Source organism: Rhinopithecus roxellana, chromosome 10 (genome assembly GCF_007565055.1).
Source record: "Rhinopithecus roxellana isolate Shanxi Qingling chromosome 10, ASM756505v1, whole genome shotgun sequence".
NCBI lineage: Eukaryota > Metazoa > Chordata > Mammalia > Primates > Cercopithecidae > Rhinopithecus > Rhinopithecus roxellana.
In genome coordinates, this window is record NC_044558.1 from 128,309,702 (window position 1) to 128,323,543 (window position 13,842).

At 34.6% G+C, this 13,842-nt stretch overlaps 1 protein-coding gene across 1 annotated transcript in view; it reads left to right on the plus strand.

Moving 5' to 3' along the window:
* The first annotated feature begins 1,217 nt into the window (after window positions 1–1,217).
* The window catches only part of SLCO1B3 (solute carrier organic anion transporter family member 1B3), a 110,302-nt gene continuing 97,677 nt past the window's right edge, over window positions 1,218–13,842 (plus strand). Inside the window, exons 1-2 of the mRNA XM_010361359.2 lie at window positions 1,218–1,278; window positions 6,193–6,341. Of these exons, the coding sequence (XP_010359661.1) occupies window positions 6,258–6,341 (84 nt within the window). The 5' untranslated portion in view covers window positions 1,218–1,278; window positions 6,193–6,257. The remainder of the gene's footprint in view (window positions 1,279–6,192; window positions 6,342–13,842) is intronic.

Genomic DNA, 13,842 nt, shown 5'->3' on the forward strand with positions numbered 1-13,842 from the left:
AGCCCTTTGGGAGGCTGAGTCAGGTGGATCACGAGGTCAGGAGATTGAGACCATCCTGGCTAACATGGTGAAACCCCATCTCTACTAAAAATACAAAAAAATTACCCGGGCTTGCTGGTGGGTGCCTGTAGTCCTAGCTACTCGGGAGGCTGAGGCAGGAGAATTGCATGAAGCCGGGAAACAGAGCTTGCAGTGAGCTGAGATTGTGCCACCAGTACCCCAGCCTGGGTGACAGAGTGAGACTCCGTCTCAAAAAAAAAAAAACAAAAAACAAAACCTAATCTATCAAATAACTGTAATATAGAATTAAATACATATTGCTGCAACTGTATCAACAACTGTCCTGTCAGTGATAAGGGGTAACAATGTTTTCATACATGCATTCTCTCTTTGCTATATACATACACATACACATACACATACATACATATATACATACACTCATGCATGTGTGTGTATATATATTCATGTGAGAGAAGAGTCTGTTTATTATTTATATTATTATAATACACTTCTAAAACACAGCCATATGCCTGAGATATAGTAGGGAGTCAAATATGTTTGAGTTACTGAATTAATTTGACTTCATCTTTACTCAAGAAAAGTTTCAACTGAGTCAAGGTCTTCCATTCTCTAAAAACCAAGTCAATAGAAGGAGACCATTCTTCCTTTAAGCTTTGATGTAAGGAATATATCATACAAACCAGTCTTGATTTTTGTCATTTAGAAGAATAGTCTTGTAATTAATTGGCAATTTAGTATTCCATGTGAGATATCCAGTGTCCATGTATGTCATATTAGATCCATACACATGTAACAAGCAGAGAGGGTATGTTTTATTTTCTGAATGCTAATGTAACCTGTAGGGACATTTTTAAAAATCGCCTTGACTTATTTTCTATTTGGAACAGCTTTAAATACTTTGGATAATGTGTTGTGTTTGTATTTCTAAAGAAAAAATCTTATGCAACCAACTTAATTGAATAAGAAATAAGTCATTCCCAGAAATAATTTATTTTCTAATGTTAATATAAAATAATGTGTACATTCTGAGAAATTATTGATATAATCTTTAAAAGATAGGCTTCTGCGTTGAACTCCTAGAATTATCTAGGTAATTTTTTTCTATTTGTCTAGGACATTGACCTAATAAGATGGTTAATCATCATTGGACTCATAAAAACAAACAAACAAAAAGCCAACTAACCTTTTAAAGTGAGACTTTAACATCAGAAAAAGGATGGACTTGTAGCAGTTGCTGTAGCATTCAAAGTTCAGGTAAGTACTGTCGAGGTTGTCTAATTAAAACATTCCTTTTGTGTAAGAAATGTTAACAAATTTCAGTGAAAATGTTTTGGTAGTTATGATAAATATTACAAATTTTATGCTCTGCATCTTCTTCACACTTAGTGTTCTGAGCCCTAAAAGCCTAGTAATTATCCCTTCTAGAAATAGAAGAGCCTCAGATTTATGTACTCAAAGATAAATTAGAGTAAATCGTACCTTTATAGAGTGAAAAATAAAGATTGAAGTCCTATTTCTATTGCTTTCTAAACAAATGAAACATGAAGTCTGAAAGGATGGACTTCTAGTTACTCTCTTAAAATACACTGTAAGACAATTATTTGCATAAACTGTGTAGAATTACTATACCAGGCTCCCTATTTCTTTGACTTCACTTTAACTGAGTAAGTCGGAGTGGTTGGGTGGAGGGTGGAAAATGTGTTTCAAAGTCAATCACGTCACTTTCCTCCATTCAACTCAAGTTTGATTTAGGGTGAGGGGAAAGAGATATTCTAGATAACTTTTTTATCTCTGTTCAAATAAGATAAAAAAATCTTCTGAACACAGCTCTTGGAAAGAGTCAACAGCTCAGTAAGTATTGGTCCCCTTCACCCATTCAGGAGGGTGGCTTCCCTGATAAGACAATTGTTTTTATTGTGAAAGTAAGGTGGGGATGCAGAAAGTGTCTCCTCTGAACAATATAAGAAGTTCAGAAATGCTGTTTTCCCCTTTATCCACCTCAGTTCCATAGATACATGCTAGAAACTGGGTCACTTGACCTGCACTGGTTTTCTATAATCCCTTAAATATGAAAAGCTTAACAGAAATAAGCAGAGGCTGGTAAGATTCTGCCGTCTACTTCAGCCCAATCAAGCTATGAAGAACTGACCTGTTCTGTTCAGGGAAGAGTTGTAATGCTATATCCAAATGCCTGTGGCTCTATCTTATAAACATATTGGGTCCTCAAAATTCATGTCAATAATTTGGAATTCAGAAATAATATGTTCAGAGCAAAATATATTAAATGCTTCTAAAGAAGGCTTAAAATGCTACAGTGAAGTAAAAAGTGTGGTATTTATTCAAGACTAAATTGATATTCCAGTTTCCTAGGTACGTTGTACTTACTTGATACTTTTTTTCCTTTTTTTGAGAAGGAGTTTTGCTCTTGTTGCCCGGGCTGGAGTGCAATGGCACAATCTTGGCTCACCACAACCTAGTCCTTGTGGGTTCAAGTGATTCTCCTGCCTCAGCCTCCAGAGTAGCTGGGATTACAGGCATGTGCGTGTATTCTACCACACCCAGCTAACTTTGTATTTTTAGTAGAAACGGGGTTTTCTCCATGTTGGTCAGGCTGGTCTCGAACTTCCAACATCAGGTGATCTGCCCGCCTCAGCCTCCCAAAGTGCTGGGATTGTAGGCGTGAGCCACTGCGCTCGGCCTACTTGATACAATTTAACCTTTCTGAGAGATAAGGAACCAAGTGCCCACATTTCCTATTTTTCTGGCTAAGTATTTTATCTGAACATAAAAGAGAGAGGTGTGTAATAGTTGTCTTGGAAAGTAGGGGAAATAACAGAAAAAAGTAATGATTATTCAAGTATGTTCTCCAGTGGTACAGAAGGATGAGAGAGGTTATTTCAACTGGAGGTAAATAGGGAAACATTAAAGTGGTGTGATTTGGAGCTGCATTACAGCCAAGAGATAGGGAAGGACATTCCAGGAATGGAAGACATATACATAAAGATAGAGAGCTTTCTTCTTGGGACAGTGGTTCCATAAGTCTGCAAGTGCTTATGGTTGTATTGGGAATGGGACTGAAAACAAGGATTGATTTAGGTTGTGAAGACTCTCAAATAGGAAGTGTAAGTTTTATTTTTGTTGTAAGAGGGATCTTTGAATGATTCCAAGAATGGACATGATACGCATAGGAAAGAAAGCAAACTGGAAGACAAGACAACTAGAAGTTAATCAATTGAAAGAAACAAGGCTTGAGTGGTGAGATAATAGTCTTCAAGTCATCAAGAATATTTGTTTAGTATAAAGACAAAGAAAAGTCTAAAGCTGAAGGAAGACTATCTATTTTGCAAGTCATTCAGAAAGATTTGCAATTATAGAATTAATTGGTAAAAAGTATCTTCCAACTTTTAAATTATGAAGAAAGAAAACAGAAAGAGATATTCATGGAAAAAGTGGTGTAAATTTATTAAGGGGCTGCTTATTACCTTGAGACCACCAAACTATTGATTTTTTCCTCACCTCACCTACAAAACACATACAAAAAGTAGAATAATTGAACTTCTCTTAGCGATACACAGGTATGGGTTTCTGCATTCATGAGTATATTTATATACAGTCACATATACATAAGTGATATTATCTTTAGATATTTATTATTTCCATATTCATGCATTATTCACTAAATATGCATGATACATATTATGGTTTTTATACATTTATAATAGAGAATCAATAAACCCTTGTTGAGTAAATTAATGCATAAAATATGCAGTAGATCTTCATTATTCACAGATTCTGTATTAGAAAATTTGTCTAAACCCTAAAATTTATTTGTGACACCAAAATGAATACTGCTGGACTTTTGTGATCATTGGCATGCATGAGCAGAGTGGCGAAAAATTTGAGTTGCTCTGTTTTGGTTGAGGTGGAACAAAGTGAATCTCTTGCCCTCCTGTCTCAGCTCCCATACTATAAACTTCACAGTGTATTTATCGTCACATTGTTTCCATAGTTGTGCTTTGTGATGCTGAGTTTACTGTTTTAAGTTGGCATCAAGCATAGCCCTGAAGTGTTGTTCCATGTTCCTTCCTCCAAGAGTGCCTGACAGAAGAGGTACATATGTTATGTAAGTTTCCTTCAGGCATGAACTACAGTGCTATTGGCCACTAATTCAATGTTAATGAATCAACAGTATATACTAAAGTGTCTTTAAACAAAAACATACATAAGACATTATGTATTAAGTTATGTATTGATCTGTTGATGAAAATGTTGTGACCAAAGGCACAGTCACCTAAACCTGTATCTCTTCTAGGAATGACAGATTAATATTTGCAAATTCAGTGTTCCCAGCAACTTTATGGAACAAAATTTTGCAGAAAGTGACAATCAATTGTACATATAACCTATAACCTATATCATACGTATTGTATAATCAGTATACTATTACAAATCAGACACTTAGATATCTTAGATATTTACATACTTAGATATTCACATATCTAAGGTATCTATATAAGCAGCTACATAGCATATATCTACGTATATGTGCTATATACATAACATATACCCATATCTATGTTATGTATCTGCTTATATATTTTATATATGTAAATATGTGTCATGCACATATATTGAACAATAATACATCTCTAAACCTCTATAAATAATCCACTTTCCTATATAAAAGAATCAACTGACATAAAAAGTTGACTCATTTTACTGGTTTTTAAAATAGGGGCTTAATAACTCTCAAACTTATGATTTCTCATATGCCTTCACTTCAAAACTTCACTTGTAGGAATGTATCCTACAGATATGACCACACACAAATAAAATGACATATGACATGTTAAGAACATTTTCTAATATGAAATAATTAGATATAACCTAATAGTTATCAATATGGAACTAGTTACATATATTATGAAGAATAGAATACCCTGCTACCATAAGCAAAATGAGTAGGACTTTTATTAATATAAAGTATATACAGAAGATAAAAAGGCAGAGTGCAATGGTACTGGTATGCTTACATTTATATTAAAAGGGAAAATATTATGTATTTAATTAAAAACGCATATCAGGGCGGGCACGGTGACTCCCGCCTGTAATCCCAGCACTTTGGGAGGCCAAGAGGGGCGGCTCACGAGGTCAGGAGATCGAGACCATCCTGGCTAACATAGTGAAACCCTGTCTCTACTAAGAGTACAAAAAAATTAGCCAGGCGTGGTGGCAGGCGCCTGCACCTGTGGTCCCAGCTGCTTGGAAGGCTGAGGCAGGAGAATGGCATGAACCCAGGAGGCAGAGCTTGCAGTGAGCCGAGATCATGCCACTGTGCTCCAGCCTGGGCGACAGAGTGAGACTCCGTCTCAAAAAAAAAAAAAAAAAAAAAAAAAAAAATGCGTATCAGATTTCTGGATAAGGGGACAAAGATTATAGGAAGACTCTTCGCTTTTTCTTTTCTTTTTTTTTTTTTTTTTTTTTTTTTTTTTGGATTTTCAACTACATGCATGTATTTTCTCTTGAAAAATAAATGGATAAACCCCAAATATGGTAAGATCATTATGATGGTAAGGTCAAGCATGGCCAAAGTCTCTCTGAGAGATACTTGGAATACATTTTGCTCTTTTAAACAAATCCAAACTTTTCTGCTTTTTGAACCTGGTTCCATAGGTATCTCCTCTATGAAACTGACTGAGGCTATCCTAATTATTATTATTTACATTATTTTTCAACCCATTTTGAGTATCCACTATGTGCAAGACACCATCTGTCACTTTATAAACTTATAAGGATAACATAAACATAAATGTGCTTTCATAAATCTTGTAATCTCGACATGTAGAAAATATAAAAATTTTAATTTCTATAATTTAAAATTTTTGTTCATACAATCTAGTGTGTGGTTTTATATTATTTACTTGTTTCAAATCAAATTTCTCTCTATAAAAATTATTTTTCTAAGTAAATTATAATCTCTTTAGGCTCAGAGTTTATGTCTGTCTTTCCTCCTCTGTGTCCAGCATTGCCCTAATCCTGTGGTCAGGAAATAGCAGGCCCTGAATGAATATTAGAGAATGGTTGATTGATATTGAGCTTGTGGCTTTTCCTATTTTTAAATTGTATATTGTTAAAGTAAAATAAATTATACTTTTTCTTTTTTAACAGGTGATCATTTCAAACCAAGCATCAGCAACAATTAAAAACATTCACATGGTATCTGTAGTTTAATCATGGACCCACATCAACATTTGAATAAAACAGCAGAGTCAGAATCTTCAGAGAAAAAGAAAACAAGACGCTGCAATGGATTCAAGGTAGAATGGGTTTTGTATTTTCAAACTAAAATAAGTTAATGGAAAATGTTTATGTATAGAAAGACCACTAATTGTCAAAAAGAACATTATATCTCATATTACAATTTTTCCACTGAAGCATACATTAAAATATTAACAAAATAATCCCTATATTGATTTAAATCAGTTTTTAATCTGATTGAGGTATTTCTTTGCTAGAGTTTTTTGATGTATAAAAGTTTATTTACTTTTTTAATTTTTAATTTCTGTGGGTATGTAGTAGGTATATACGTTTATGGGGTACATGAGATGCTTTGGTACAGGCATGCAATGTGAAATAAGCAAATAAGGAAGAATGCAGCATCCATTCCCTCAAGCCTTTATTCATTGAATTGCACATCATTCAATTATACTCTTTATTTTAAAAGGTACAGTTAAGTAATTGACTATAGTCACCCTTTGTGCTATCAAATAGTAGGTCTTATTCATTCTTTTTAGCTATTTTTTGTACCCATGAATCATCCCCATCCCCCCACCCCCACACGTACACCACCCTTTCCAGCCTCTGGTAACCATCTTTCTACTCACTGCGTCCATGAATTCAATTGTTTTGATGGTTAGATCCCACAAATAAGTAAGAATATGCAATGTTTGTCTTTTTGTGCCTGGCTTATTTCAGTTAACATAATGATCTCCAGTTCAATTCATTTTGTTGCAAATGACTGGATTTCATTCTTTCTATAGCTGAGTAGTACTCCATTGTGTATATGTCACACTTTTTTTATGCATTCATCTGTCGATGGACACTTACATTGCTTCCAAATCTCGGCTATTGTAAACAGTGCTGCAACAAACATGGAAGTACAGATAATCTTAGGTAAACTGATTCCCTTTATTTTGGGTATATACCCAGGAGTGGGATTGCTTTATCACATAGTAGCTCAATTTTTAGTTTCTTGAGGAACCTCCAAACTGTTCTTCATAGTGATCCTACCAATTTACATTGCCACCAACAGTGTACAAGGAATTCCCTTTACTCCACAACCTCACCAGCATTTGTTATTGCCTGTCTTTGGTATATAAGCCATTTAACTGGGGGTGAGATAGTATCTCATTGTAGTATTTATTTGCATTTATCTGATGATCAGTGATGTTGAATACTTCTTCCTTTGCCTGTGTGCTATTTGTATGTCTTCTTTTGAGAGATGTATATTGAAATGTTTTGCCTACCTTTTGATCAGATTATTAGATTTTGTCTTGTAGAGTTGTTTGAGCTACTTAGATACTCTGGTGATTAATTCCTTGACAAATGGGTAGTTTACAAATATTTTCTCCTACTCTGTGGGTTGTCTCTTCACTTTGTTGATTGTATCGTTTTCTATGCAGAAACTTTTTGACTAGATGTGATCCCATTTGTCAATTTTTCTTTGGTTGCCTGTGTTTCTAGGGTAAGAAATTTGCTAAAGAAATTTTTGCCCAGACCAATGTCCTGGAGAGTTTCCGCAATATTTTCTTGAGGTAGTTTTATGGGTTGAGGTCTTTAGATTTAAATCTTTAATTCATTTTGATTCGTTTTGTATATGGCTAGACATAGGGGTCTAGTTTCATCCTAGCATCATTTATTGAAGAGACTGTCTTTTCCCCAGTGAATGTTCCTGGTACCTTTGTCAAAAATGAGTTCACTGTAGGTGTGTGGATTTGTTTCTGGGTTCTCTATTCTGATCTACTGGTCTATGTGTCTGTTTATATGCCAGTACCATGCTGTTTTGGTTACTATAACTGTGTAGTGTGTATATATATATGTATATATATATATTTTTTTTTTGGTGGGGGGGGGGATGGAGTCTCATTCTGTTGCCCAGACTGGAGTGCAGTGGCACAATCTTGGCTCACTGCAAGCCCCACCTGCTGGGTTCATGCCATTCTCCTGCATCAGCCTCCCAAGTAGCTGGGACTACAGGTGCCTACCACCATGCCCAGCTAATTTTTTTTATTTTTATTTTTAGTAGAGATGGGGTTTCACTGTGTTAGCCAGGATGGTCTAGATCTCCTGATCTCCTGACCTCATGATCTGCCTGCCTTGGCCTCCCAAAGTGCTGGGATTACCGGCACCCGGCCACCGTACCCAGCCACCCTGTAGTATAATTTGAAGTCAGGTAATGTGATTCCTCCAGTTTTGTTCTTTTTGCTTAGGATACCTCTGGCTATTCTGTGTCTCTTATGGTTCCATATAAATTTTAGGATTGATTTTTCTATCTCTGTGAAGAATGTCATTGGTATTTTGATAGGGATTGCATTGAATTCATAGATGGCTTTGGGTATTATGGACATTTGAAGAATATTCATTCTTCCAAACCATGAACATGGAATATTTTTACATTTTTAGATGTCTTCATCAATTTCTTTCAAGAGTGTTTTATAGTTTTCATTATAGAGATTTTTCACTTCTTTGGTTAAATTAATACCTAGACATTTAATTTTATGTGTGGCTATTGTAAATGAGATTGCTTTTGTATTTTTTTGTCACGTTGTTTACTATTGGCATGTAGAAATGCTACTGAGTTTTGTATGTTGATTTTATATCCTGCAACTTTACTGAATTTGTTTATCAGTTCTAATAATTTTGTGGAGTCTTCAGGATTTTCCAAATATAGGATCATATAATCTACAAACAAGAGTAATTTGACTTCTTCTTTTCCAATTTGGATGCCCTTTTCTTCTTTCTCTTGTCTGATTGCTCTAGCTAGGTGTTGAAAGTAAAGCTCGGAGTCACAAAGAAAACGAGCACTTAAAGGATTTCTCAGCAAGGCAAATTTACTTCTGCAGAAGGGTGCTGCTTGCAGGTTTGGTCACCAGGAGAGCACACTGAACAAAGGAGTGAAGGGGTTTTAGTTTCTTATGTAGTTTGTCCCTGCTACTGTGTCCTGCCTCCACTGGCTGGAGTTGGACCGCACAATCTAAGTTGAACCCGACGGGCTAACTTGAAAGGTATAGGAATGTGGTTACACTGGCAGGAAGGGCAGTTTTGGAGAGAAGAGTTGTGGCAATGGGAGAGGTAATTTACTGAGTGGGATAACAGATGTGTGCTCTGTAGATAAGGACTGGCAGGAAAGTTGTTTACTGAAACCAAGACAGGGAGGCACAAAGGATAAGGAAATTAGTTTGGCCTTGGAAGTAGGGAACAAAGAACAAAGAGCTGAACAAGCCAGACCTTTGAAGAGGAATTTCTTTTGTATCCAACACCAGGACTATGTTAACTATGTTAAATAACATAGTGTTATTTAACATAATAAGCAGTGTTAACTATATTATTTTAGTAGTTAACACTACTATGTTAAATAACAGTGGTGACAGTGGGCATTATTGTTGTGTTCCAGATCTTAGAAGGAAAGCAAAGAGTTTATTAATGTGGAACATTTAGAAATATTTTGGTATCTTCCCTTTGGTTCTTGATAGATCAAGAGACACCTATAAATATAATTAAAATGAAAAAAGATATGTAATAAATAACATCTAAAAATCTTCTTAGAATTGACTTATAATTCTAGAAGATTAATGTCTTATGAATCACTTTACAATCTTGATCTATTTAAATATTCTTTTGTTAAAGAATAGCATTGTTATGAATTCTGATAACCTGTGTAATGGAGGCTGATGGAAAAGAGATCTGTAATAGTCAAAAGACCTCGTCCAAAAATCTAATTGATGACTTGGGAAGACCACTTAATTTTTCATTTGCAAATTGGCAAAGGTAATAATTCTGCCTTTTGCTTTTGTCACAAAATTATGAGGCATTAAATTGTATTGGCATTTTCATAAACAGGGAAAAAGTAGCATAGTGCTAAATGAAGAAACCAAGACTCAGTAGAGTTATTTGACTGCAGTCACCTCTGTTTTGAATTGAAAACCCTGGAATCCATGTCAACGCCTGTTAATCCCCACAGAGAAGTCTTTGAAGAAATCAAGAAACTAATCATAGTCACCTTTTAGTGATATATATATATAATATAAAATATATATTATATATACATGAAATATAAAATATATATTTTATATATATATACACACACATATATAAATTTACTCACAGTTTTAGTCCTATCCAGTTGAATAGGGCCACAGAGATTGGGTTGTAAACCAAAAAATACTTCATATAGGTCTCAATCAATTTGGAAGTTTACCTTATCCAGGTGAAGGATGCACTCAGGAGACAGGCCTAGGCCTTTCTCCAAAGGTGATTTTGAGGGCTTAAATACTTAAAGGGGAAAAGCAGGCTGGAGGAGAAAATGGGAATGTATGGTCACATTACTGAATACACGTGTCGCGAGAGAAAAACTAGCAGGTAAGGGAATGGTCAATTATTTATTTGTCTTGTGCTCAGTAAATGGACACTTTACACAAGATAAGGTGAACATAGACTAGCTACTTGTGGAAAGATTTAACCTTTTATCTGTAGCTATCTGCTTAAGGAAAGGCATCTTTTTGTAGAACTCAGCTTTTAGCTTAATTTTGTTTCTTTTGTCGTAGTGAATTGGGGTCTCAAGTTTTTATTTTCCTTTCACACCCCTGCCTTTTTCCTTTTAAAATCTTTTGAAGAAAGCATTTTAGAAGAAAGTTACTCCCTGGTCTTGCATTTTGTCTGATCTCTCATGGCTATGATGGTTTATTCCTAGACCAATAGATCCCATATTATTAGGAATGCTCATTGTGAAATCTTATGTCCTGCAAAGAAAAAAAATAGGAGAAGGAAGAGAGACAAATACATAGTAAAAAGAACAATCCTGGAAAACTGATGTAGGCCATATTACTCTGAAGTATTGTCAGTAGGCAGGTATGAAAATGGTTTATGTGTATAAATAGATTTCTGTTATTTTCTTCTGAAGTTTAAGTTGCCTAGTTTGCGTTTCCCTGGCTTACGAAAATCACAGTTTAATATTTAGTAGTTTCAAATTGGAAAATAGGGGGAAAAGGAAAATGAAAGGAAAGGAGAAAAGAAAGAAAAAATTGAAAACATTATTTGGAGACTTGTAGCCAGGAAAAATTTTAGAATTTAGTCTAAATTGTAGAAAATAATAAAAGCTGATAAACCTTAGGCAAGACTAGAATCAAATAACAGGTACTATAGTTTATAAAAGCATAATTTTTTTTCTCAATTCCCCAGTTTTATTAAACAGAAAATCATAGTAGGACCAATTTATTGGTAAAATAAATTTTAGTACTTTTATCCTTGGTTTGATTATTTGTGTAAAGTGCAACAAGAATAATCATTTGCCATATAGGGGCTCTCTCTCTTTTTGTGAATTGACTTTGCTGGAACTTTTTGCACAACAAATGTAAGATTAGACCTTTATAAATGCCTGAAGCCTAGACAAGGATTTATCTGTGCCTGCAGATACATATGTGAATTGGGTGAATGCTTCTCTTTCTGAGGTCTCAAGAAAACTTGGAGTTCCTGCACCAGTCAAAAAAGTGACATTCTTTACTTATCACAGGTCATGACCCTGTAAAGGATAAGATATGGGGCTAGTTTTTCCAAGGGGCTTTTATTGGCTCTATAGGTCAGCCTCCTTTTCTCAAGGCAATTGGAAAATGTCATTCCAGTCAAGGCCTTGGTAAGATAAATAGTGTCTCCAATTATCTCCTGTGATAAAAGAAAATGTATTCTTATTAAACTTATACAAATAATTATATTGCCCAAATTAAGAATACTCTCAAAATAGTTTTCAAATTTTGGAGAAATTAGGTTGAGAGAAAGGAATTATATTTTAAATTTTGCTCATAAGAACAAATTTTACTAAATTTACTGAAATCACTTTATTAAATTGTTAAAGCTGTAAATAGCTTAAAAGGAAAGTTTTCTTGACTCTGAAAAATAAAAACAATCAGCAAATGTTTTAAACAAAATCTTATACAAGATTATTTCAATCTTCTATTAGTTTGGTCCATGCAGTTAACTCCATGTTCTGCTCAATATTGGATCACCAAGACTTATGAATACATGAACTCTCCATGGGAGGCCTGGAATTTTTCCTATCTATTCCAATGATGCTATATCTAAATTTATCAAAAACTTATTTTTTAGGAGTACTCTTCAGAGTTCTATAGCTGATTACAAACTGTCCTATAAAAGGATTAAAGTATAACAACAATGTTGTGGATGACAAAAAATCTTAGAACAGCCATGGTTAAAGACACCATTGACAAGTAAATTTGGTTTCTTCTGTGGCATACAGCAATTTTACATAATAATCATAATTACTATTGACAACATCTACTAAGACATATTAGGAATCACAGGAATTGCATATATTTTTAGAACACATACTAATAACACATTCACATAAATATAATATAATCCAAAGAAGGTTAAATATCATTGTTTATTTGACAGTGCTTCCTACATGACTTTACCAAATAAGTCAAATATGTCTCTTTTGGACTTCAGGAGACCTATTATTAATAAATATATGAAGTCAAAGTACTAATTTTACAACTTAATTTTGGAAAGTCTGTCAAATGTCAGAAGTTTAAAATATTTAATATGACAATATAGGATCATAAGTTATTTTAAAATAAATCATTCATTTAGTCAAAGTGATAACTCAAATTTTTTTTAAAAAAGGCAAAAATCTTTATTTTTTGAGAGAGGAGACTTAATTTCCCAAACAATGAGCCCTAAATAAGACTGCATAAGGCCAATTAAATCTGTCTCTCAAATCTTATAAACAAATCTATTAAATTTTAATCATTTTGACCATAAGATATAATTTCCATAAACCTTTAAATAACCTTTTAATGTTTTTTTAAATAAAAAAAAATGGGTTACTGCTATAAGAATCTTGTTTATCTAACATAGGGGCCCTGATGCTGGTCTTTCATCAGTGTACCTGTAATATTAACGTTTAATTTATACAGAAACTCTGAACTAAGTTTATCTCTCAAAATCGGCCCTTATAATTTCACAGGCGCACGTCTTCTGTGACAGTCCCTGGGCTTAGAGGGGTTAAGCAGTTTTAATTTCTGGCCCTGTGTCTCATGAATGCAGTTTATTTTGATTATCATCTTTTCCTGGGTCTGAAGATGAGGGTTTAACTGGTGTTAGGATTTAAGACTTACCAGGACTTGGTGTGCTTTTTAGACCCAGAAGTAAAAGCCCTTTAATTAAACAGAATAGTCTGGGCATGGTGGCCTATGCTTGTAATCCAAGTACTTTGGGAGACCAAGGCAGGCAGATCACTTGAGGTCTGGACTTCAAGACCAGCCTGGCCAACATGGTGAAAGTCTATTAAATATAACCATGGTGAAACTCTTTTAAATATACAAAAATTAGCCAGGCGTGGTAGCATGCACCTGTAATCCCAGCTGCTGAGAAAGCTGAAACAGGAGAATTGCTTGAGATTTGGGAGGCAGAGGTTGCAGTGAGTTGAGATTGTGGCACTGTACTCCAGCCTGGGTGGCAGAGCAAGACTGTCAAGAAAGAAAGAAAGAGAGAAAGACAGAAAGAGAGGAAGAGAGACAGAGA